A 26583-nucleotide genomic window follows, 5' to 3' on the forward strand; every position below is an offset into this window, starting at 1 on the left:
CTGCGCCTCCGTTGGAGGAGACCTAATTCCCCTCGGTCGTTGGTGGTTGGTCGTTATCGCTGATGGGCAGGATGCATATCTTAGAGATAGCACGTACGACATTCCCATCCTTAGTCCGGACAGTAACGACCCTGATGTTTCCATCCACGCCTGGATGGATCTCCGTCACCCTTCCGAGAAGCCATTTAAGAGGAGGAAGGTTATCCTCCTTGATCAGCACCATTGTGCCAACGAACAGGTTGTTCTTCTGACGGGTCCACTTTGTCCTGTTGTGCAGATCGGACAAGTACTGCATGGACCATCTGGACCACACACGCTGAACGAAATCTTGCAGCCACGGTTCCGCCACGGCCGTCAAAGGACGTTGAATGAGAAAGTGGCCTGGAGTCAACACATCAAGGTCACTCGGATCGTTGCTGATCTGTGTAAGCGGTCTGGAGTTCAGACACGCCTCGATTTGTGTCAGAACTGTGTTCAGTTCTTCGGGAGTAACCGTTCGCAGCCCTATCGTCTTCTTCAGGTGTTGCTTCATGGATTTCACTGCCGCCTCCCACAAACCGCCGAAGTTTGGGGATTTGGCAGGGATGAATTTGAAGTCTATCCCAACATTCGCAGCTCCAGCAGTGATTGCTTGCTGAGATTGTTGGCCTCTGAACAGAGCGGCAAGTTCGTCCAACTGCCGCCTTGCTCCAACGAAGTTGGAGCCGTTATCGCACGTAATAAGGGCTGGTTTCCCACGTCTGGCCACGAACCGTTTCAGTGCGGCCAGGAAACCTTGGGTGGTAAGGTCAGCAACCATCTCAATATGGACCGCCTTAGTTACCAAGCAAACAAAGATTGCGGCGTAGTGCTTGACGCTGATTCGCTTTCTATTAGGGTAGTTGATCAAGAAGGGCCCACAATAGTCAACGCCCACCCGAAGAAATGGTGGCGCTGGGGTAACCCGTTCCGCAGGAAGATCGGCCATCAACTGGTCATGGACTGTCGGCTTATTCCGGAAGCAGGTAATGCATCCATGCGCAATCGTCCTAGCGAGACTGCGCGCACTGAGTGGCCAGAAACGTTCACGGACACTGGCTACCAGCAGTTGTGGTCCAGCGTGAAGGTGTTCAAAGTGGAAACGACGCATTATCATGAACGTTAGTGGATGATTCTTGTCCAGTAACATAGGATGCTTCCGGTCCGTCGAAACTGGAGCATTTTCCAGCCGGCCGCCAACTCGGAGTACGCCTTCGACCAGCCGTGGATGGAGAGTGTTGATTCGAGAAGTTGGCTTGACTTCTCCCTTTCTTTCGAGATCGGCGATTTCTTGAGCGAAGCACTCCTTCTGTGACAGCTTCACTAGGTGTAGTAGGGCGTCCTCCCGTTCTGCATGTGAAACCGGGCCGTACCTCTTGGGAGTAGATCCACGTGCCAGCAGAGCGTTGTGTTTGAAGCGCAGCAACATAGCGACTAGTTTTTCTAACCGGTGCAATGTGGAACGTAAACCGAAGATTTCACTCGGCGGAGAAATTGCTGCTACTGAAGCTACTGCGGAACCTTCCTCCAAGTGCGAACGATCGAGTTCCTCCAGTACTACTTCGTGTGTTTCCGGCCAGCAGTCCTTCTCTTGTCGCAGCCAGCTCGGACCTTCCCACCATAGCGAGTTCTGCTGTAGATCTGCAGGCGAAACACCGCGCGATAGGCCGTCCGCGGGATTGTCATTGCCCGCAACATGTCGCCACGTTCCGTTCTTTGTCAGATGCTGCACCTCTGAGATCCTGTTCGCCACGAACATTTGGTATCGCGACGGGTTTGATGACAGCCAGTATCTTACAATCATAGAATCGGTGTGGAAATACGACTGAGTGGACACTGGAATACTTGCTGAAGTTTTCTCATACAGGTGAGCTAGAAGTACAGCGGAAGACAACTCTAACCGTGGAATTGTGAGGTGTTTCCTCTTCTTTCCCATCTCTGCAAGCGGTGCGACTCGTGATTTTGCTACTAGCAAGTGGGATGTGATTGTCCCATCGATGTGTGTACATCGGACATATATGCATGCTCCATAGGCCTTCATAGATGCATCACAGAATCCGTGGAGTTCTACCGAGAGGCAATCTTTCCGAAAACCGATCCATCTCGGCATTTGCAGATATTCGAGCCTCGACAGACTGGCGCGAAACTCGAGCCATTGTTCTTGGAGCTCGTCTTGTAGAGGTTCATCCCAGGAAACCTTCTGTTTCCAGAGAATCTGCACGAATATTTTAGCAGTTACTGTCACGACTCCGATTAGTCCGATGGGATCGAAAATTCTGGCTAGGTCAGAAATGACCGAACGTTTGCAGATCATCGAAGATGTCCACTCCGGAACCATGAAGCGGAATACATCTGTCCTGGGCTCCCATATTAGCCCAAGAGTTTTTATGGTAGCGCTTGAGTCGTCGAGCTCGAACGAGCTGCGGTCGTCCTTGAGATCCGCGGGTATTTCCTCCAGAACAGCAGGGCAGTTGCTGCTCCACTTTCGCAGGTTGAATCCTCCGCCTTTCAGTAGCTGCTGCATGTCGCTGCACAGTTTGACTCCATCTTCAACACTGTCAACTCCAGTCATCATGTCGTCAACATAAAAATCTTTGCTGAGAATTCTTGCTGCTTCAGGGTATTTGTGTCCATCCAGTTCTGCGAGTCGCTTAAGGCATTTTGTGGCCAAATACGGCGCTGATGCCGTCCCGTACGTTACGGTGTTCAACTGGAATACTCGGATTTCCTCGTTCCGATTATCTCGCCAGTAGATCTTCTGCAGTTTGCGATCCGTCCACTGTTGCAGTACCATGCGGTACATTTTTTCGACGTCCGCTACGATGGCAATCCGATGAAATCGGAAGCGAAGGATGACACAGCGCAACATTTTTTTGTCTCAAGAGCAAACTTATGTGTCTCCGAAGGATTTTGGGCCGCTGAATCCGAATCCGGGCTCAGATTTGCTCTAAAACGTCACAATTTTGAGCTATACCTCAATTTATAGGGCAAAATATGCGATTTTGGGCTTTTTTGACTGCAAGCCATTAAGCAAGGAAATATTTTTTTTAAGCAATCAAAAGGTTAATTGGTCAATTAACATCTAAATTAACGACTCATGCAAAATATTTCGTTTTACCTAATCAAATTTGATAGATTTAAGCATGTTATGTTAGTATGAAAACTTGCATGCAACTTTTGGAGGGTGACTTGTATGGGAAATGTCGCACCTAACATAAATCGCTTAAAATTATCAAATTCGATTTGGTAAAACGAAATATTTTGCATAAGTCGTTAATTTAGATGTTAATTGACCAATTAACCTTTTGATTGCTTAAAAAAAATATTTCCTTGCTTAATGGCTTGCAGTCAAAAAAGCCCAAAACCGCATATTTTGCCCTATAAATTGAGGTATAGCTCAAAATTGTGACGTGTTAGAGCAAATCTGAGCCCGGATTCGGATTCAGCGGCCCAAAATCCTTCGGAGACACATAAGTTTGCTCTTGAGACAGACAAAAAGTTAATTTTTGTTACGCTGTGTGATCGTTATGATATCATCCTGAACCGTCGGCCCCACCATCAACGCATTATTGAGGGAGACTCCGGTCGACGTAGCACACGATGCGTCAAACACCACCCGCAGCTTTGTGGTTGTGCTGTCGGATTTGATGACGCAGTGATGCGGAATAAAGTACTGCGGCAGCGCAGCATCTTCTTCATCCGCGACAACCTCCTCCATGTGGCCCATGCGGAGATATTCGTGAATAAACTCGCTGTACATCTGTTTGAGATGTACATTCTGGTCTAGCCGGCGTTCTAGCGACAAGAAGCGGCGCATCGCCGTGGATCTTGAATCCCCAAGTTGACGAATCAGGTATTCCTTCTTGGGAAGTGTTACAATGAACCGCCCACTTTCATCCCGCACCGTTGTGCGGTCGAAGAGTTTTTCGCAGGCGTATTCCTCTAGTGACAGTACACTATTCGTTTTGCACGACTCCAGTTCCCAGAATCGCGTGAGCAGATCGTCCAGTTTTTCGGTGCATACATTGGCAACGTGCGGCCTAAGCACGTCCGACTCGGTAGGGAGATTTCCGCATACAATCCAGCCAAGGTTCGTGTTTTGCACGACTGGTCCATCCTCTCCGAGCTTGAATTTCTCCTTGAGAAGCAGGTCGAAGAACAATCCTGCTCCGATGATCACATCCACGCTACCGGGCTCCGTGAAATGCGGATCGGCGAGTGCGATGTCCTCCGGAAGTTGCAGACTGGTGGAATCAATCTTCCGGATGGGAAGGTTAAGCGTAACTTGTGGTAGAACGTAGAATACATCTTCCCCAGTGAACGACGAAATACGAGATCGAACACGGGCGGAAATTGATTGTTTGCACCTTTTAGCGGCTTGACCGATACCACTAATCGAAAGTGCCTCACGAGAGCGCTTGAATTTCAAACGCTGCGATGCTCGTTCAGAAATGAAACACAGCTGAGAGCCGCTGTCTAGCAATGCTCTAGCTTGCATGGTGTTTCCAAAAGGGTCTTCAAGGATCACGATCGCAGTTGCTAGTAGAACCGATCGTGACACCTTGGCTTCTTGAGCGGTAAGTACGACATTAGGAGTGTCTAGTGTGCGAGGTGTTAGCATGTTTGGACTAGCGATAGAAATTGGGTTTTTGGGTGATTGGTTTGAGGATTGCTGAGGATTGGATTGTGTTGGCTTTCTGTGTTGTGAGATTGAACTTGTCTGACTCGATTGTGGGTTCTGTGTTGACTGTTGCGAGCGCTTGTTCGATGGCGGTGTTTGTTGCTCACTAGTGCTCACTGATGTGCAGCAATGAATGATGCCGTGTTGACCGCAAACACGACAGGCGCCTCGGGAACAGACCTTTGAAGTGTGACCGCGACCGAGACAGTTGAAGCACAAATCGTTGACCTTCACAGCATTCCTCCGTTCGTCGACTCTCATTTCCTTGAACCGCTTGCACTGGTACCTCCAATGTTGCCCATCACTGCAGAATGGACATGACTGTTGCTGAACCGAATAACTGCTACTGAACTTCGAGGGTTTTTTCGGCTCCTTTGGTGGTTCTGTTTCACCAGAAATAGAACGCAAAACTGTCCTGTGGTTCAACAGGAATTTGAGCATGTCATCATACTTGGGAACATCTGTTGAGCGATGTTCCGTTTCCCACAGCCGCTGCGTTGTGGGATCGAGCTTGCTGGCCAGCATGTGGGCCAGAAGTGTACTCCAATCTTGAGTATTTTCGCCGAGCTTCGTCAGCATTTGAAGATGCTTCTCAAACTCGCCGATGACGTGATTCAGCGCTTCGAATGACTCCTTCTTCATCGGGTTGACTGCGAACAGGGCATCTATGTGGGATTTCACCAGGAGCTTCTTGTTTTCGTAACGTGACTCCAGTGAGCGCCACGCTATGGAGTAGTTGTCCGCCGTGAGGTCAATTGACGCAATCTGCTGCAGCGCCTCTCCCGCCAACGAAGTTCGGAGGTATGTGAACCGATCGATATCGGTCAGATGTGGATTGTCGACAATAAGGGTTTTGAAGGTGTCCCTAAAAGTGACCCATTCCATGAGCGATCCTCGAAACGTCGGAATCTTCAGCTCGGACAGCTTCACACGCATAGGAGAAGCCACCGTCGGTGGGTTGTTCGTTGGTGCCGGAACCTGTTGACTGCTTGAACCGGGGCCGTGCATGAAAGCTTCTAATGCCTATTTAAGTCGGAAGTATTGTTGAATGAACGCCTTCAGGATCTTGGAACTTTGTTCGCTACGTTGCTTGGCTCTGGCCGCCATGGCCTGTTGGCGAACCTCTGCTGGAACATCTTTCATCTCCTCATCGTCGGTGTCGCATTCTTCGAGGAGTATTTCGACGTCAGCGCGCACATCGCAGAACGAGTCGTAGACCTCGTCCAGCTTCTTCAGTCTTGCTGGAACTGAGCCTTGATCACGTGCCTCCTGGAACTGGTTCACGAACTCCTCAATGGACTCCACCATGTCCCGCAGTTGGCGCTCCTTCTTCGTCAGCTTTCTCAGGTCGGTGTTCCCCATCTTAATCACTTTCACACTCGCACTGCACAAAATAACCGACCGCGCCGCGATATCGAACGTTTCCGCGCTTGACAGAACCCACCGAGTGACAGAATATAAAAAGACAAGTCAATAAAAAGGCCAACGGGCACAAAATGCGCTCAACTCAGCGAACCAAATCAACCCCCCAGACCAAATAAAACGCAATAAAAACGATCGTTTATTTGATGGCTTTTCAAGCACATGCAACCGTTGCGGGCGTTTTAAACACCACTTTCGACTATCTCCTTATAACTAGGTACTTAGCTGCGTGTCCGATGCGATGGTTTGCTCGATGGGGATCTCTGCACAGCCTCGCGTGGATCGATGTCGTTGATATGCGCTGAGCACCCGAACCACGTGCTCACAGCTACCGCAGCACCAAGCAACAATGCAGTGGTCAGCAACAATACCGCCTTTCAAGGGCGATCGTACAATGGCGAAGGCCAAACCACGCCGCACAGAACAATCACCACTGTTTCACCGCACTATTGTTCGTCGCTTCGATCGAATCCGGTTCGAAGGACCATAAAATGTTCCGTCTTCGACCTAACGCACTGGCCAATCGCGACCGAAACTATCGTTCTCAAGACGATCTATTCCCGATTCGCGCCTCTGGGGAGGGATTTCCACGGCCCAGAGTGAATAGTACGGTGATCGCACTAGTAATTAGTCCCGCACCGACGAGAGGTTTTCTTCACCACACTAAATGAACACTGGCGATTACTGAATAGAACACGTTTATTGCGACGACTATCGTGTATTTGCGACTGCTTTATTCGCGCACTCTGAGGAAACTCACTGGTGTTTCGAACTGAGCTATTCTCCTATCTCCGGGCTGCCGGAGATAGGTTGAGTGATTTGCTAAAAACGTTATTTGTATGCTGCGAGAATGAGAGGTCCGCTCGCGGTCCTCAGTTAGGCTGATATCCATTGCAGAGCGGTTTGAATAGGTCTAATGAGTACAAATTCTACAATATTTTACACACACTTTTTAAATTCTGAAATTAGATACAGCACTTCAATTCATTGTTTTAGTAGGATGAAATTGGGAGCACTAAGGAAACCGCTACTGCAGGTATGATTTTCTTTTATTTATTTAAGGATGGCCAAAAAGGTATCAAAGAAGAAAATTGATATAATAAGTCATCAGAATGCTGACTTCTTTATTTCTTTCGCGGTGATCCCACGAGACTATGTTTCCGATGCTATTCAAAGTACTGGTTCCATTTTCGATCATTTTACGTTGGTTCATCAAAAGGCTTTAGTATGAATTGGTACTGACGCCAAGTTCTTAATGTGGGATTACAAGGAAAATCGAATCATAATGTAAAAAAAATGCAATATATTCTATCGCTCAACCTAAAAACGTAACGTGTCAATATTCAAAAAGGTATTTAGAATGTTGGTTTTTATTTTTTATCCCATCTGATAAACGACTTTCTCAGATCCACCATTGAGTTTTTCCGAGACCCTTATGCAAATGAGTTCCCTATAAATTACCTATTAGGTGTCGCCACTATCGGAACTTCTTCGTCTTACCCAATACCAGCGATACAAAACCACGCCTTCGCATCGAAACTGAATAAAATTTATTGCAGACTGTATCAAGTGTTTGGTCTTACGTGCGTCGTTCCGTTACACAAACAAAGACGTTCGATCCCATAAAGCTAACTTTTCAAGCTACAGAGGAAATTTTCCACAACATTCCGAAGAAAACCAAAAATCTACGAACCTTATAGGCAGGCAAGGCGTGCCGACATGACAGACTAACGCACATACAATGTTTGTCGCCGAACGATTTATTGAAAATTGGATTCCGCAGAATTTTCCGAGTCCCGACGTCCTTGGTTAAGGAAGCCCCGCCCGCATCATTGAATTCGTTGTAGGTTGTCGTCGTCGTCGTCGTCGTCGTCTACCGAAAGCCAGGGTGCTTAAATTTAATCGAAACTCATTTCCAATTCAGATTGCTGCTTTGAGAGGTGGAAAAGTTGAGTGTTGACCCTCATTATGAGGGAATCGAATGCATAATATATTTGCTACTGCCATAAGTACCTTTATACCTGAGTTGACGACATTCCCGCTTCCCAACTTTGAGAACGGGGATGTGTGTAAGCTTAAGTGAGACAAAAGCTCAAACGGTGCGGTAGGTTCCGTGCTGAGCCGGTAAAATAAAATATTTCTATTGTATGATTGGCTGGAAGTTTAATTCAAATTAAGCTTCGTGCACCAGTAGTTACCATGTATGGGTACGTGCCGCAGATAAATCCAGAGTTGCTCAACTTCTGCCGGATGCATGCATGTGGGTTGCGGTACCTAACGGTAGCTACCTGTGGCATACAAAGCGGATCGGTGTTTAATATTCATATTTTGTGTCACAGGATCTGCCTCTTTATCTGGGTTCCTCTATTTCCACATGCATGCACCGGTTGATGACATGACGACGACGACGACGACATGATGCCCAACTGTAGAGCATTTCCACGATGTTCGTTTGTGACAGCCATCCGGCACAGCTGAATTGTTCGGTAAAAAGGAATTGGAGATGTATGCAACAAATGTCATGAAGAGCTGAGATGGAATTGAAATTTATGTTTTGAAGCATTATAAAATGGTGGCTGCGACTGAGATGTCATACTAATAGAAAACCATATATCTTACACTTTGAAGCTTTGAACCATGTTGGTAACAAGGTTGCGTCACTTCGTTGAACGGCGTAACGCTGTGCTTGGTTTCTCCTACTTACCTGGATGTCTAGGACTACCAAGTGTCCGCAAGCAGTCAGCAGTACCAACAAGAACAATATTTTAATATTGAGTGAAAATCGTAACCAAATTGTGACGTGCTGGAGCTAATCTGAGCACGGATTCGGATTCAGCGGACAAAAATCTGTCAACGACACATAAGTTTGCTCTTGAGACAAAAATATGTTGCACTGTGTTATCAATCGATTGGCTGCTATAGCAGTGTTGAGATAATTCCATATTCTGATTCTACATACATGTCAAACTGGGCCGAAATCTAAATTTTCATGAATATTAATGTGCAGGAACTTTTTTTCACCATCAGTTTGAAGTTTGTATGGCATCAATTTGTTGAAGCAGATTTTGTCCTGAAAAAAGTTGTCAAGTAGTTATCCAGCTGTCAAAAGGTGATATCAAAAACTATTTTTGAAATTGTTTTTAGGTATTAAATAAAAGCTGACAATTTGAAATCGATTTGTCGCTTCCTTCATGCATTAATATTTCCGAAACCAATATTCCGATTAAAGTGGAATTTTAACTGTAATGTACGTCGAGAAAGAATTCTCAAACTGAATTTGTTCAAAATATACAAATTTTCACTTTTTTGAAAATTTTGCCGAAATTTAAGGTTATTGTCCCATATACTTTTTTTTTCGACATCCATCAATCTAACGTGAAAGTTGTGTTCGGATAGTCAAACACATAATATTCAGCTTTCTATTCCTGCAAAACAATAGAAATTTGGTTTACTGCAACGCGAGATATTTGATTTTCAGTAAATTCCATATTGGAAAGTTTTTTTTTAGAAAATAATAGCAAATTTTCTCAGAAATCCAAAAAAATATGAACTGGAAAAAGTTTCCCACAAAATTTTTCACAGTTGAGAAAATTCGTAAAGAAAAGGAAACTATGCCCGAACTCGTGAAAAATTTTCGAAAAAATATTTTTGAGAAGGTTATTTTATAAACTTTAATCGCTGAAATTTTTGGAATGCACTTTTTTTTTCGTTTTTGAGTTATGGCCAATTTTGTTGAAAAATGTCCAAATGTGCCATAAAAGCCTTTTCTTTGAAAAATTATTACTCAAGAACGAAGCATCGTAGAAACAAAGTTTTCTAATGAAAATGAAAGCAAATTTTCTCAGGAATCCAAAAAAAAAATATGAAGTGGAAAAAGTTTTCCACAAAATGTTCCGCAGTTGAGAAAATTAATAAAGAAAAGCCGGAAAAAGTATGTCTCAACTCGTGAAAAATTTTCAAAAAAATATTTCTATAAATGCAATTTTATAAGCTTGATCGTTGAAATTTTTGGAATTTACTTTTTTCTCGTTAGTTATGGTCAATTATGTGAAAATGACCATGTAAGCCTATATTATATGGTAATTTTTATCAAAATTTGCCATAACTCAGGAACGAAAATTAAGTGCATTCCAAAAATTTCAGCGATAAAAGCTTATGAAATTACCTTCTCAAAAATATTTATTTTTAAATTTTCCACGAGTTAGTTTTTCCGGCTTTTCTTTATGAATTTTCTCAACAGTGAAAAATTTAGTGGAAAACTTTTTCCACTTCATATTTGTTTTGGATTTCTGAGAAAATTTTCTTTCATTTTCATTAAAAAAATTTTGTTTCTACGATGCTTCGTTCTTGAGTTATGATTTTTCAAAGAAAAGACTTTTATGGCACATTTGGACATTTCTCAAGAAAATTGGCCATAAATCTCTTGGCGGATCGACTGAGAAGTTTAATGCAGGAATTAAACGGCTACGCAGTCTTCAATACGGAAAACGGGCAAACAATAAACTTCGTTTTCCGTATTGAAGACTGCGTAGCCGTTTGATTCCTGCATTGGCCATAATTCCAAAACGAAAAAAAAGTGCATTCCAAAAATTTCAGCAATTAAAGCTTATAAAATAACCTTCTCAAAAATATGTTTTCGAAAATTTTCCACGGGTTCTGGCATAGTCTTTCCGGCTTTTCTTTACGCATTTTCTCAACTGTGGAAAATTTTGTGGGAAACTTTTTCCAGTTCATATTTATTTTTTGGATTTCTGAGAATTTGCTTTCATTTTCTAAAAAATACTTTGTTTCTACGATGCTTCGTTCTTGAGTTATGATTTTTCCACGAGTTCTGGCATAGTCTTTCCGGCTTTTCTTTACGCATTTTCTCAGCTGTGGAAAATTTTGTGGGAAACTTTTTCCAGTTCATATTTTTTTTTTGAATTTCTGAGAATTTGCTTTCATTTTCTAAAAAAATACTTTGTTTCTACGATGCTTCGTTCTTGAGTTATTTAACCCGTAACGTGGGTAGAAACCCGTAACGTGGGTAGATCACCTTGAAATGGTGCGTTACGGCGTAAGATCTACCATACCATACCAAATTTTAATCTTGCTATTTTCCAGTCTGGCTAATTTAAATGCAGGATCAAGATTTGGTTTACTTTTTTTGCTGTTTTTTTATTTATTAATTGTTTTTTATTCTATTTTTGTTATTTGTTTTTCACTACTAATATACCGTTTATTTCAGGGGGATGCAGCAGGTAAATTTGTCCTATGTGAAAATAACACAATTTACAAAAAAAATATGACTGTTGAGAACGTATCACCATTTAATACTATTTTCTATTTCAGATTTACAAGCAGCGATCAAAATGGCGTAGCATCTCTTTTTTAGAATGATTAAGATTACCGTACGATTCAGTGGCAGGTAGACCACGGTGTCCGCGTCGATTTCTTCGAGCCGAGTTTCGTAATTTCGCGTGTTGTGTTTCTTCGGGTACAGTTTCGTAATTTCACTGGTGTTGATGTGTGTTTCTTCCGTTTCTTTTTTTTTCGTGAACCTCGTTTTACGCGAACTATTTTTGATATAAAAAAATGAAATGGGTAGAAGCCATCCGGTAATTAAAATATAGTGGTCGGGGCGTGAGTGTGGAATCCGGAATCAGCCTACGATGCCAGCTAGCAGTAGATGTGGTTTTGTTTTCTCGAGTTGATTTTGCGGTGGGCATTATTCCCTGACATGTCGCGTATGTGAGGACGAATTCAATTTTTTGCGAGTGCATCGGTCATAGCAAAACAAGAATCGGTCTGGTGATTGTAGCAATTTGTTTACCAAAACAAAGCCCCTAACAAATCATCCCTTCCCGTATCCAAACTCCTAGTGATTACTCGTAGTAACGCAGAGAATTCCTCGGTTATTGGCCTAAGCGAGAATCACGTCATCACTTCCTTCCCTATCCTCAATTGACCTGCATTCGGACGCGGACGGCGCTGGTATTGCTTTTAAAAAAAGTATTGGGATGCCAGCATTTACACAATGAGGAGAAGGCTAGCCCCAAGCGTTATCTATTGGTTCTTTGTGTAAATGCAGCTGTCCTTGCAATAACAGAGGAGCAACCGCGGGCGGTCAATCATGCTCATGCTCATGCTCACGATGCTTCGTTCTTGAGTTATGATTTTTCAAAGTAAGTAGTGTCAGGGGAAAACAAAAAAAATCCACCTGAGTTTTGACAGGGGATGGCCAAAATGTTTGGGATAGGCAACTTTTATTCTCTCACAAAAAAGTTCAACATGCTATAACTTTTCATAGAGCGCATCAAAAAATCTCAAATTTTGACTGTTTATCAACCTATTATGTGTGCATCATTGGTACAAATTTGGGCTCGATTGATTAATCTTTCGCAAAGTAAGAACCGTTCGGGTAAAACACTATTTTTCAGACAACTCATTTTTGAGCTGTCATATCTCGGAAACCAGTGAACCGAATTGAATGAAATTTTGAACGTACACTAACAATATGTAAATGCTTCACAAACTATTAAAACATAGATACTTTTTAAACATTGAAAAAAGTTATCATGGATTGACACTTTTTGGATTTTTCTCGAAAAAATGTATTTTTTTCACATCAATGTCAATAAATTTTAGTGTTGATATCCAAAGATTTTCCTCTTCTGTTCTCAAATTATCTCTAATCAAATATATCAGAGCCTATTTAGATTGAAGAAAGAACACATTTAATAATTTTTGTGTGGTATTGTAAATTTGACTTATTTTCCTCTATATGGGTAAAAATTTCAACCTGGTATAACTTAATTCGCCGTGAGAAAATATTACATTTTATAACGTCGTATTAAGTATCAATATATTGTTGATAAATGTTTAAAAATTCATTCAATTCGATTCACTGGTTTCCGAGATATGACAGCTCAAAAATGAGTTGTCTGAAAAATAGTGTTTTACTCGAACGGTTCTAACTTTGCGAAAGATTAATCAATCGAGCCCAAATTTGTACCAATGATGCACACATAATAGGTTGACAAACAGTCAAAATTTGAGATTTTTTGATGCACTCTATGAAAAGTTGCAGCATTTTGAATTGCTTTATGGGAGAATAAAAGTTGCCTATCCCAAACATTTTGGCCATCCCCTGTATGTCTATGTTGTGAGATTGAAGCTTCCGAGGATCTTGCAAGGAATTTGTCATAGGTTTTTGCAGAAATCCACTCCAGTAATGATCTAAGGAATAGGTCTATACTAGAAATCATCAAGGGGTCAACGCAAAACTTCTCTGCGGTGATGACTGGGTTGGCAAACAAATTTTATATATTTTGTATGCAGCAATGTCTATGAAGAGTACGGGAGTCTGAGATACACTAAAATTAGTCTACATAGCTTATACGCAGTGTCCAATACACATGCGCACCGCGAAGCGATTAATTTCCGAAAAGTGTACCGCGAGCCAAACGCTCTGAAAACCCCTGCTCTATGGGATTCCACCACAAACCCTCCAATGATTTCAATAAAAAACAGAATTTGAGTCTTAACTTAATCGAAGACTACTTCATCAAGAAGACATGGAACTCTGTTATTTCCCCGTACTTACGGAAAGCGTCATTAACGTTACCGCCGCCTGTTGAGCTAAGATGGTACCTTTGTATTAATATATAAGAGTGTATGAGTTCGAGTATGAAGGAAGATGTGTGTGTATCCGCCATGAATAGTTCTACCATCATCCATAATGGCGCTGCAAACAATTACTCCCGATTTTCAGCAGTGCTGCAAGTCTTCTTGATAAAGTGGTCCACGACTTAATGGGCATTTTTTTTTCTTATTATCGTACAAATTGCAAGACAAAGTGGGCCGAAGGGTCTCAGATTTTCATGAAACTTTTTCCAGAGGGAGGGCTCATGGATATATGAACAAAAAAAATTGAGGAAAATTCAGGGTCGCCCATTTTCCCGGAAAACTCAGGTGGAATTTTTTTGTTTTCCCATGACACTACTTTGAAAAATCATAACTCAAGAACGAAGCATCGTAGAAACAAAGTTTTTTTTAGAAAAATGAAAGCAAATTTTCTCAGAAGTCCAAAAAAATATGAACTGGAAAAACTATCCACAGTTGAGAAAATTCGTAAAGAAAAGCCGGAAAAACTATGCCCAAACTCGTGAAAAATTTTCGAAAAAATATTTTTGAGAAGGTAATTTCATAAGCTTAAATCGCTTAAAATTTTGGAATGCACTTTTTTTTCGTTTTTGGGTTATGGCCAATTTTGTTGAAAAATATCCAAATGTGCCATAAAAGTTTTTTAATGAAAATGAAAGCAAATTTTCTCAGGATTTAAAAAAAATATGAAGTGGAAAAAGTTTTCCACAAAATTTTCCATCGTTGAGAAAATTCATAAAGAAAAGCCGGAAAAACTATGTCCGAACTCGTGGAAAATTTTCAAAAAAATATTTTTGGGAATGTAATTTTATAAGCTTTGATCGCTGAAATTTTTGGAATGTACTTTTTTCTCGTTACTGAGTAATGGTCAATTATGTGAAAATGACCATGTAAGCCTATATTATATGGTCATTTTTCACAAAATTTGTCATAACTCAGGAACGAACATTAAGTGCATTCCAAAAATTTCAACGATCAAAACTTATGAAACTACCTTCTCAAATTTTTTTTTTTAAATTTTCCACGAGTTTGGACATAGTTTTCCCGGCTTTTCTTTACGAATTTTCTTAACTGTGGAAAATTTTGTGAGAAACTTTTTCCAGTTCATATATTTTTGGATTTCTGAATAATTTGCTTTCATTTTCTAAAAAATACTTTGTTTCTACGATGCTTCGTTCTTGAGTTATGATTTTTCAAAGTAGTGTCAGGGGAAAACAAAAAATGACCACTTGAGTTTTCCGGGAAAATAGGCGACCCTGAATTTTCCTCATTTTTTTTTTGTTCAGCCCTGCCTGTGGAAAACGTTTCATGAAAATCTGAGACCCTTCGGCCCAAACCCGTACGGTAATAAAAAAAAATCCCCTAATGCAAGATTCTGCGAAATGATGTAAAAGAAAGTGTTGGCAAATAAAATAAATGAAAAACTAGGTCTCCTGTAAATCAATTAGATGAGGCTTTGGAACGTCGATCCTCAACTATCCAGGGCACAGTGCATCATTGAACTTGCAACATAATACGTACATTCATATAAAAGTAAGTAAAAAAAGCCCCAAAATTAATAACAGATGTGGGCCAAGTTCCTATGCGAACGTAGAGCCAAAAGAAAGAAGTACACAGAAGAATTTATAAACTTTAATGCACTAATTGAAAATGTATGTGTATTTATTAAATACGCAAGGCGTTGAAGCGTAAAATGATAAATTTGAGAGCCAACATTTTAAAATGGCGTATCTGATTTCGGAAACAACAACAAAAATGTAACGTTACAAGCAGTTACGTCCTTTCGAAATGTTGGTGATGTTGTATAAATGCAAATATCATACAAGTTCATTCTAGCAACAACATCTCTCTCTCTCTTGAAACTACAACCAGGAAGTTTCAATTATTGGTTGCTGTCACTAGCTCAGTTGAGCGCTCTTATCACATTCTCCCCCACACAGAAATGTATGGTTGCTGATAGGCCTGGTACGGCTGATGCTTCTGGTGTATTAATAATAACACTTGGGATCAGAAACTAGAAGCATCAGGTTCAAACTAAACGCTGTGCAAAATTTTTAATATTGCTTATGACAAATATGACGCAAAAGTATAAGGTAATTCTTTGGATACTGGTGATCGGTGATATATCATTGGCTCAAACTAGCTCTAGTGAAAATATAATGAAAGCAGACGAATCGTGTAAAACTTGTGACGTGCTAGTCCAAAAAATGGAGTACTTAGAAACTAAATTCTTGGAACAACAGTTGGAGCTCAAAACTCTTATCGAACAAATCATGCAGACTCAGGATAACCTTGTGAAAATAGCCAACGAGAAGATGGAAAAGCGTGAAATAGATCCTACCGAGATCAACTCCGCAGTTTTGCAGGAACAAAAGTGTCATGACTATCAACAGCACGTTATGTTAACCGATAGCACCAGTGCAGTTGAACAGTCAAACTATATTACATCATGCTCGGAAGAGTCCACGAAGGTATCCGGAAAGTATTCGTTACATCTATTCCCGAATGAAATGCCTATCCAAGGATATTGCGAGCAAGAGACAGCCAAAGGTGGGTGGTTGGTCATTCAGCGCCGATTTGATGGTTCAGTAGACTTCTATCGCAATTGGACTGATTACAGAGATGGCTTTGGCGATGTTGATGGTGAATTTTGGTTCGGATTGGAAAAGGTGCATCGGCTTACGAAGAATCGAAATCATGTTCTGATGATTGAACTGGAAGACCTTAAAGGCAAGTTCGTCTATGCTCAGTACGATGGATTTGAAATTGGCAGTGAAGAGGAAAAGTACTCGTTGAAAAAACTTGGAAAATATAGTGGAACGGCAGGCGATTCTTTGTCGAAGCATCACAAGGGAATGATGTTCTCAACGAAGGACAACGACAATGATCGAGATAACCAGAAGAACTGCGCGATGTATGTCATGGGAGCATGGTGGTACCGAAGTTGTCTTGATAGGTAAGCCATCTAAAAGAAACCATTTAAGTAAAAAAATCTTCATTTGTCTTTACTTCTAGCAACCTAAATGGACTGTATGACGATAAAGATAAAAGAAAAACCATCACCTGGTATAGCTTCAAGAAGAGACTGGGAGGTTTCAAGTCTACAAGGATGATGATTCGTGAAAAATAAATATTCAATGTTTCAAAAAAAATAAAAGTCCCTACATATGGATTCATGCAAAATCATCTGTTTCAGTACATGTATTTAAATATGCATGAAAGATTAGTTATATCGTCTGCTTAAGTTTTTACGTGCAACATTGTATATCTGTACAAAACAAATCCAAAAGAAATCCTAAAGAGCCAAAATAAAAAAAATATCAAGCGACAATGCATTGCCCAAATATCACCCCGGTAACAAAATCAACGCGCGAGATTGATTTCCCACCAAGTGGGCAGAAGAGCAATTTCTCGTCACATAAACCAATCAGCCGGCCGAACCCACGCAAGGTACGTTCGCTTACCACCGGCCGGCCGGCCGCGCGCTCTGCCAATCGATCGACAGCCAAAGATACAAACCTCGCTGCGCCGGTCGGTGGTGATGTGCAAGCGTGAGGTAGCCGACGGTGCCGACCAAGCTAGGCGGCTAGTTCACTTTGTTGTGTTTATTTGCGAAAAGTTAAACGGCGAATAATTGAAATCAATTTAACAGGAACGCACAATTTCAGTGTAAACAACGCGCCAGCGAAACAGGAGACCGATGCACGGTGGGATCGAAGCTCACCAGAAAGTGGCTGAATTGATCAAGATGTTAACTATTTCTCTTGAAATTATAATTCATTGAGTCTTTGATATACTTTGAAGGCATTATTTTTGATTATTTAAATTAATGAAGACTTTGAGAAATTTTAGGATTTTTCAATTTTTGGAACTTTTTTGGAAAAAGGTATCAAAAATTTTCGGGCAGTGTTCTTGGAGAAATTTTGCTTATTCCCTGGTGCAGTACCTGGACGATTCTCGATGAAATTTACTGAGCAGCTTACTGAGAAAATCTCAGACAATCCTCGAAACTTGCAGAGAAACGTTCGGAAAAATTCGGAACTTGCTGAAACATTTCAGACTGAATTTGCTCAGAAATAGTTAGCGAAATGTTCTGTCTTTGTTAAAATGGTATAGAAAATGTATAAGAAAGTTTAATTTATTCTAGGAATTTCTTTTTTAATTTTCTCATTTAAAACGTAAAAAGTTCAAATAGCAAATCAATAAATGTACAATGAATGAAAGTAGAAAAACCAACAAGAAATGCACACAGTTTTTTTTTTAATATTTTATTAAGTTTATCATGGCATCATTTCGTGAAATTTCTCCTGGGGATATTCCAATATCGTAAACATGAAATCCACAGGACAATTTGGTCAGAATTATCCAAAGGACAACCAAAACAAATGCCTTGCAACTCAACTATCTGGCTTGCCATTTCCTCTGTAGTTCAAGTGCGATTCGAGATTTGGCACCTCTTTGGTACCTCCTTTTAATCCATAGGGGGATAATCTGCAAACAGGCACCCCAACAGGAAGGTTAGGGTAGTGTGGAGCTGAGGTCGTCTTCTACTGCAATAGTAAAAGCCAGGACTACTCTCTCCTCGACCCACTGAACACATTCCTATGATCGCCAAACCTTACGTCTCTCCGGAACCACCAAGAAGGTATTGCTTCAGAGAAGGGCTAGTGCACATCGCACCCTCAAGGATAGCTGCGTAGCCTAGCAGTATGATCGATGACTCGCTTTGGAGAGTCCCTCACGGTAGCATGCTGGCGCTTAGCCTGTTTCCCGAGTGGTCCTCACCACTCCCTTCGTCCTCAGAAAACGGACAGGGTCAACCCCGCCCGCGCCCAAGTGCTAAGCAGACATCCAGAACTGATGCCCACGTGCAACCCGATCTAACCTGCCCGTAAGAAAGGGTATCACTACCCTTCAAGCCCTATCAGATGCACCAGAAGGTTGCAGACAGCAGTGTCTCCACCTGCCCCGACCCTTACCGGGGCCTCTTTCCAACCGCGGGCTCGGATCCAACCCAGTCGACCAACGCCACGACAGCAACGATACCGGGAATTCCTCTCCGCGGCCACTTAATCGCTGTAAGGGTCGATCTCGACCGCAGGGCACCGGTATGACCTACGAAGCCGACTCCAAACCCCTGGACCACCTCGTGTACCTCATCTGAACTACCCAGTCAACACACGATCGCATATTATGTTGAATAGGATGCAAAAGTGGAGCCGATATACGCACACTTTACACGTGGTTAAATGGAAGCGTGTAGGCATATGGCCTCCACTTAGGCATCCAATTCAACATCATATGGGTCATTCCATATGAAGTGACCGAGAAAATGTGAAAACTTGCAACCGACCATCACGGATATGAACCAAATTTGGTTGAAACATTTGTTTAGATGGAAAAAGAAAAAATCCAAATTTTAGTGATGATGATTAACCTGGGCTTGTTGAGGTTGAGGTCGAAATACGTATCTGTCAAAGGATGCAAATTCTTAGTGGAATTCAAAGGAACCGTACTTAACCAAATTTTAGTGCCGATCGGATCACCCCTCGGCCCGTGGCAGCACCCCTCGTTTTGGCCGATATGAAAATTATCCTCTCTTTCTTTTATTTTTATCATTGAAACGATTGCACATACACATTTTCGACCTTCGGCTTTTTTATAGGGAATCGTTCAGGGAATCCAGAAAAAATATTATTTTTGATACAGTGTTGCCAGATATCATATTTTTCAATTTTAAAACTAAAAATAGATTTTTCTCAAAATACGTATATTTTGATTTTAAAAATTTTGATATATAAGACTTTATGTTTGCTGGGTAGCCATTCTCCGAGTCCACGCGCCACTTTCTTGTAGCTTCCAGACGATATGAGTGATAGCCGTTGAAACGGCGGTCCAGCCAAACTCATCCCTACACATCCTCTGGACAAGATTGTCCGGGGTTGTGTCCTCTCCATATGTATGTGGCAAGCATTCGGTCACGCATTGTGCGAAAACGCGGGCACACGAACAAAACGTATTCCGCCGTTTGCTCTAAACCATTGCACACTGGGCATTCGGGAGAATCTGCATACCCGAAACGGTGTCGATACTGTCGGAAGCAACCATGACCTGAAAGGACCTGTGCCAGGTGGAATGTTACTTCCCCACGGCGCCTATTAATCCAACTATCTACCCTCGGTATCAACCTATCTATGGGTACACTTTCCTTTGGTGGAACTGTCCCATGCGCGCTGCCATTTGACCATAGAGGCCATCCTGGCAGTCCTGGGTATGCCTCTTGGGACGCGCATTTCGAAGCATTCCATGATAAGGATGGCACCATACCAGTAATGACGCAAAGATCGTCGTGTGACACGATACGGTGCGCGCTTGCACCCCTCAGGCACATAAGCCCATAAGTTCTTTCCAGCTTACGACGGTAGCATTCAATACTTAGCGCAGTGGCCCACGCCGGACCGCCATGCCTTAGTATAGACGTAGCGACTCTAGCCAGAAGCTTACGCTTACTGGCGTACACCGCAGAGCTATTGGACATCATCTGAGACAGTGCCGCAATAGCTGTGGAGACTCTTTTACAGGCATAATCAACGTGGCTACCGAAAGTAAGCTTATCGTCGATCATCACTCTCACGTGTTTGACGGAGCGCTTCGACAGGATAGTGCACTCGCCTACACTGATCTCCGACTGGTTGCTCCGACTTCCGGTTGTTAACAACCGACACCACAGTCTTATGGTAAGCCAACTCCAGTTTTCTGGACCGCATCCACGCCTTCACAACCTTGATCGAGTGGTCGGTAGTCAACTTCAGCTCCTCGATCGTTTCACCGTAGACTTCGAGCTTAATGTCGTCGACAAATCCGACAACCTCAACACCTCGTCGTACATGACATTCCATAACACCGGACCCAGGATGGAACCTTGCGGGACTCCTGAGATTATGTGAAAGCACTTCCGAACCACCTCTGTGTCATAAACTAGTACTCGATTCTGAAAGTAACTTCCGAGAATCTTGTACAGGTACCCGGGTAGCCCCAGCTGGCGTTATTAAACGCATTCCTTACATCCAGAGTCACTACCGCACAGAAATGAATCCCCCTTCTCTTAGGCTCGAGTGCTTTCTCGGCGGTTTTTGTAACCGACAAGATAGAGTCTATGGTGGACCTCCCCTTCCGGAAGCCGTACTGGTTACTCAAAAGACCATTTTCGCCCTCGGTGAACCTCAACATTCTATTGAGGATGATCTTTTCGAGCACCTTCCGCGCCGTGTCTATATGCCGACGGGTGTCCGGGGCTAGTAGTCATCATCAAACTACTAGTACCTAGCCGTTCAAACCCAGGACGTTAGGCAAAGGGGTCGTCGTTGTGATTGTGTTGTTCAATTATGGCCCTCTGTTAATTTTCAACTTCTATTCAATTTCTCTCGTCGCACACTTGCGATTCTATCCACCGTTTCTTTCATTACTTTCGTTACTCCCTCCTCCTTTGAGTAGTATTACGTTCACCGAGAAAAGCCAATAAAAATTCAATTATCATAAAGTCATGCGGTGATTAAACCTAGAAAGTTTACTAGGATTTGTCTAGAAATTCCCCCTCAGCTCCTGTACAAATTCTTTTGTGTTTCCTGATTGATATGCATTAGCGTAGTTCAAAAAATCGTTTTTGCTTCACACCGCTTATTTGAACGTAATCAGATTCTACGCCTTCTCCCAAAATTTGAGCTAATTTGGTTGAAAATTGAGACTGCACAAGTTGAAGGGTCAAGTTTGTATGGGAATTACTATGGGAATGTTTTTCATTGATTATGCAATAGCTTTCCCCTAGTACTATAGAGGGCTATTTGACCTCGAATATTTCTAGTCTACTCTATGATGGCACAAATTTCCCAAATGGAGGAGAACGTGCCTCTGGAGCCGACTTACTGATCCTACTCTATAGGCTACAATTTTGCCGTAGACCGCATTAAAATCGGACGCATCATTAATTAGTTATGGATTTCTTGCGATCTGCAGAAACTTATACGGTGATTCTTCAGTTTACCAGCAGGCAACATTGCTGCATATGGCGCCAAAGATAGCACACAGAAATCAAGGCTACTATGCTTCACTGCAAATTGCAGTGATACCCATCCAATAGTTTGTACATCATGACCAAAGATTTTCGTTCTGGTTTAAAATCGGTAAATAATAAATGAGCCGTGAGATTTGAAAACGGTTTTCGGCAAAGTTGTAGCTGATAGAGAAGCCTAGGAGTACCCGCGGTCAACTAGCCTACCCTAGGGGCCCTGCCTATTAAATGAAAAGCATCACTTTCCCATAGTAATTCCCATACAAACTTTGAAAGGCTTGTCCAGTCTCAATTTTCAACAAAATTAGCTCAAATTTTGGGAGAAAGCATAGAATCTGTTTACAAATCGAATAATTCGTGTGGAGCAAAAATGATTTTTAGAACCAAGCAAATAATATGCATACTTTTCCGCTCCTGACGTCACGGCTTATTGAATCATTCAACTATTAATATGAAATGAAAGTAGAAACGGGGCTATTTCGAGTGAGTCATATGATGCTTGTCGAACAAATGTTGGTTGTTCGAACTAATTACTGCCGTCTACTGTCATGTCTTTCGGGCTCTAAATCTTACAATTATTTTAAGCGGTGAGAAGCAGAAGTAGAAGATGTTATAAATCTGCTAATTCATACTAAAGTCATTAAAAGTTCTATTTTTTTCCTGGTCACACTCTTCCAGGCGGTCCAAAAGAAGTTTCTGGTTCTGAAGACGATGTCCGTGTCTTTTTTTCAATCCTAGAGAGCTCTAGGGGATCTCAGGCACGTTTCAGGGAGTCTCAGGGGCATTTCAGGGGTCTCTGAAGATTTCTGGGACATTTAATGGGCTATCAGGGTTCTCAGAGTACCACGGGGTCTCAGAGAAGTTTCAAGGCGTTTCAGGTAAGGCCATAAAGCCCTTTGCATTCCTCTGTAACGCCTCCTTAACATCATAAAGCATTATCATTTCCAAAAACTTTTGAAAAAAAAGCTGCACTTGGATTGTTTTTTCCTTGTGAAATTGTGGAATATTTGCTAAAGTTATATAAAAGTCCCATTTAATCATAGTGAGCACATTTTAATAACATCGCGTTCGGAAGTTTTCTTACATGATGGAAACTAGCTTTTTGGAAGTAAAACATTTAATTGGCTTTGGATCGTGAATCATTATCCTTGAAAAAAAAAAAACACCACAATGAGTACCAGATTGATTACATACCCATTTTATATTGAATCATACTTTTTGGAGGCATACTAGACACACTATATTTTTGATGATGAATCGAATTTCGTTTTCGTACAAACAATCTGAGTAAAAATACTGTTATTATTGTTGTTTGATTTGAAGAGTAAACTTAAATAGAATGGCATATTCACATGACAATGTACATCCCATGAAACTTTAACCCTCGAGCGATCGCGCTGTTGTATTTTGTAAAACACGTTAAAAAAAATCTCGCTTTTAGTATTCAGCATTAGCGTGGTGCTGGTGGTGATTTACGGAAGGTTAAAATATCAGTTAAATGATTTGCCAATGAACATTCGGGTTTTTGGGCAAATTTTATGAGTGGTAATCCCACCATGTCTTTTTATTCTGGGGTAAGCTAGCCAGTCAAAAACAGGTGTTCAAAGAACTAACCGTAAACTGAATGGTTTGAAGCACATAGGGTATTGCACCATTTGGGCAGGTGTACCTATTTTGGGCACTTGCCGCTATAACTAAGTCAATTTCAAACCGATTGATTTGATTTTTTGTACAGAGTTAGGTACTGCACGTGCCTAACTCTATACAAAATTTCAAATCAATCGGTTTGAAATTGACTTAGTTATAGCGGCAAGTGCCCAAAATAGGTACACCTGCCCAAATGGTACAAGACCCTATGTGCATTCATCAACGAAAAATTCAATATAAATTCGAACAAAACTAGATCTATCAATAAAGAGGTTCCATCAGTCAGCTGCCACATTTGTGCTGTAACGTGTTGCAGTCAACAAATATTTACGTTCTACAAAAAAATGCTTTCATTAAAAAAACTTCCCATGCAGGTCAAAACATCAACTAGTTTCCGTGCAACGCTGGATACATCGATCAGGTAGTTAGGTTTTTTTTTTTCAAAACAAGTCTTCATCACAACCTAGTTTCAACAACTTTCATTGAACGAAGAACGAATCTATCCTCAATTGACAGACCGTATAACGAAATCGCACTCGTTAGGTAGGCGTAACCATGCCACAATCGTATATGTACTACCGGCCGGCCCCTGCAAACGTAAACGATTTGATGGGATGCTATTCCGGAGAAGCCTCTGATAATGCTACGAATGGCCTATCTGTCCAGCCAGCCAGTAGTATGTAGTAGGCAGACAGTAGTGGCAATTCGGTCTCCATGCTTCCCTCTCTTATCAATTAGGGAAACGAGTCGTGATGATTCTGTCAAGCAATTACTGTCTTCCAAGATCAACTTCGGGCATCTCGATGGGGCAATATAAACTGCGGCCGGGTTGCAAGCTATAGCTCAAGATAGAGCACATCCGATCTAGTGGGTAGGTATGATGATGGAAAACACCGGACGGTCCGTCAAGCACACAAATTGGTGTGCACTGAGATGTGCTCCGATAAAGATAACGTCCGATGATGAAGGAGGGGGAGCTGTTAATTAGACACTCCGCATCATGAATGATGATAGTGGTTGGTTAGTGGGAGTGCCGGAAAATCCCATTCAAAACAGTTCTTCAAAATTAAGAGAGATGTATTCCGCTGCCCGATGGCTTGAGTCATGAATGACTTGGAATGGAAAACATGTTTCCTTTCCTATGAAATGATCTAGCAGGATAGGATGTCTCAATGAGCATCTAAAAAGTTTTATCGACTGTTTTTCCCATTTATTACGTTATACAATTCACGATTATTCAACAACAACTTTTTCTTGTAAGAATTTTTGTAAGAGAATATGGTTGTTACGTATGCATTTAAAAAGAGACTTTTTTCGAAGTGAGCTGAACAAATGTTCAAGTAAAATATAAAAGTTTTGTTAATTATGTTTACAAACAGTAATTATTGTTCATGATAGAATAATTAGTACATAAGTGGAGGCCGATCTGCGGGCCCTACGCAGAGTGGAGAACAGGAGACAAACAGCCATGGACCGGGTGGAATGAGGACGGCTACTATGTACAGCAGAGGCCACCACGGCCTTAGCCTGATCGGTAAGTAAAGTAAGTAAGTAATGGCACAAATTTCCCGTGCCTCTAGAGCCGACCTACTGAAAGTAAGTAAGTAAACCTTTTTATATATAACAATGAATTTCAATTTCCTGAGGCAATATCTCGACAAGATGGGAAAAACACAATTTTTTTGTGTTATTTTGTCACAATGATTTTTGTGACAACAGATGTTATAAAACATGTACCGTTAGTAGTTAAAATAACAAAAATTCGAACAAAACTCGTTCCAATAAAAACAAAAATATAACTAGATGAGATATCATAATAACAAGATTAGGTCATATTTTGTTAGACTGAACTTGCGAAACCATAACAAAATTAAACAAGTTCTGTTATATATTTCAGAACATATGTCACAAGTTTTGTTATAAATCTCTTGGCTCGAGTGACCAACACAACAAAAATTATCAATCTTTTTCGCGACAACTCAAAAATTTTTAAAAAATTTGAAATTATTTTGTTACAAAAAAAATGGAGCAATAAACGTGTTACGAAATTATGTTAGAGACATTTATATTATAATGCATAATATAACAAATATTATTATACATCTGTTTGAATGAATGAAACAAGTTTTGTTATAATTTAGTCACTAAAATTATAACAAATATTAATATAATTTTGTTATGGAGATGAAAAAACCATTAGACCAGAATTATATCAACTATTGTTATTTCTAACAGCAGTTGTCAGAATTTTGATATGATCTTGTTATGTGCTTCTGGTTGGGAACACTACCTGTCATAAGTACGGGCTCACTTGAAAAAGTATTGCAATACTCTGTTGAAAAAAAAGTTTTGCATCACCTGAAAACTATAAAATGCTGCTATATCTCGAAATCCTAATAAACCGCAAAGATACAGTCTTCCGCAAAGTGGTTCAGAGGGGTTCCATCTCATTTGATCAAACGCAGCTGTTTGGCCGAATGCCGTTCGGTTGAAAACGAATTATGAACTCAAGTGATAATGCCACTGTTCCTCACATCAGTATTACTCGAAAGAACAGACTATGTATCAAAAAAGGATCTCAATTCTGCCGATTGGTGACACTACACACACAATCCAGAAGTGCCTGTTTGGTACTTTTTTGACGAAAATAGAACAGCAGAACTATTTCGGTACTTTCGGTTATAGATTTCACTGAGGCTCAGTATTCTGTCCAAAACGTATGTGAAAGATTAACAACCCGTCATTGCTGTTTTCAGCTGTTCTATTTTGACAAAAAAATACCGAACACGGTATTCAGAATTAAGTGTGTAATGAGCATGTAAAAATAAGTATTTACAACCAGCTCTATCTCGTAATCCCGATGAGATGGAAATTTCAAGTCTTGAGTAAAATTGTTCAAAATGTCGTTTGCTTCATCAAGACAAGCAGTTTGTTTTGCAGTTCTACCGCCAGGTGACGTTAGTGAGAATGTAAAAATGAGCATTTTTAACGAAAATCTATCTTGCGATCCCGATAAATTAGAAAGTTCAAGTCTTCGCCAAAGTTATTCAGAAGCTCGTTGACATCATATTGACAAGCAGTTTGATTAAAAATTTTGCCACTA

At 41.3% G+C, this 26583-nt stretch overlaps 2 protein-coding genes across 8 annotated transcripts in view; one reads left to right on the plus strand and one right to left on the minus strand.

Annotated features, from left to right (window-relative positions):
• LOC134287642 (1-phosphatidylinositol 4,5-bisphosphate phosphodiesterase classes I and II) overlaps positions 1-26583 on the minus strand; it is a 321529-nt gene that overhangs the window by 182158 nt on the left and 112788 nt on the right. The window lies entirely within an intron of this gene.
• LOC134288958 (fibrinogen-like protein A) lies at positions 15788-17478 on the plus strand. The gene is made up of 2 exons (XM_062854892.1): positions 15788-16721; positions 16781-17478. Exons 1-2 carry the CDS (start codon positions 15832-15834, stop codon positions 16893-16895), a joined length of 1005 nt encoding a protein of 334 aa, XP_062710876.1. The 5' UTR covers positions 15788-15831; the 3' UTR covers positions 16896-17478.

This window comes from Aedes albopictus, chromosome 2 (assembly GCF_035046485.1).
Source record: "Aedes albopictus strain Foshan chromosome 2, AalbF5, whole genome shotgun sequence".
In the NCBI taxonomy this organism is placed as follows: Eukaryota; Metazoa; Arthropoda; class Insecta; order Diptera; family Culicidae; genus Aedes; species Aedes albopictus.

Bases quoted from the DNA above. Each gene is read 5' to 3' on its own strand.
- LOC134288958 (XM_062854892.1), top strand. From the start codon at position 15,832: ATGACAAATATGACGCAAAAGTATAAGGTAATTCTTTGGATACTGGTG. The intron at 16,722-16,780 runs GTAAGCCATCTA...CTTTACTTCTAG, and splicing joins TACCGAAGTTGTCTTGATAG to CAACCTAAATGGACTGTATG.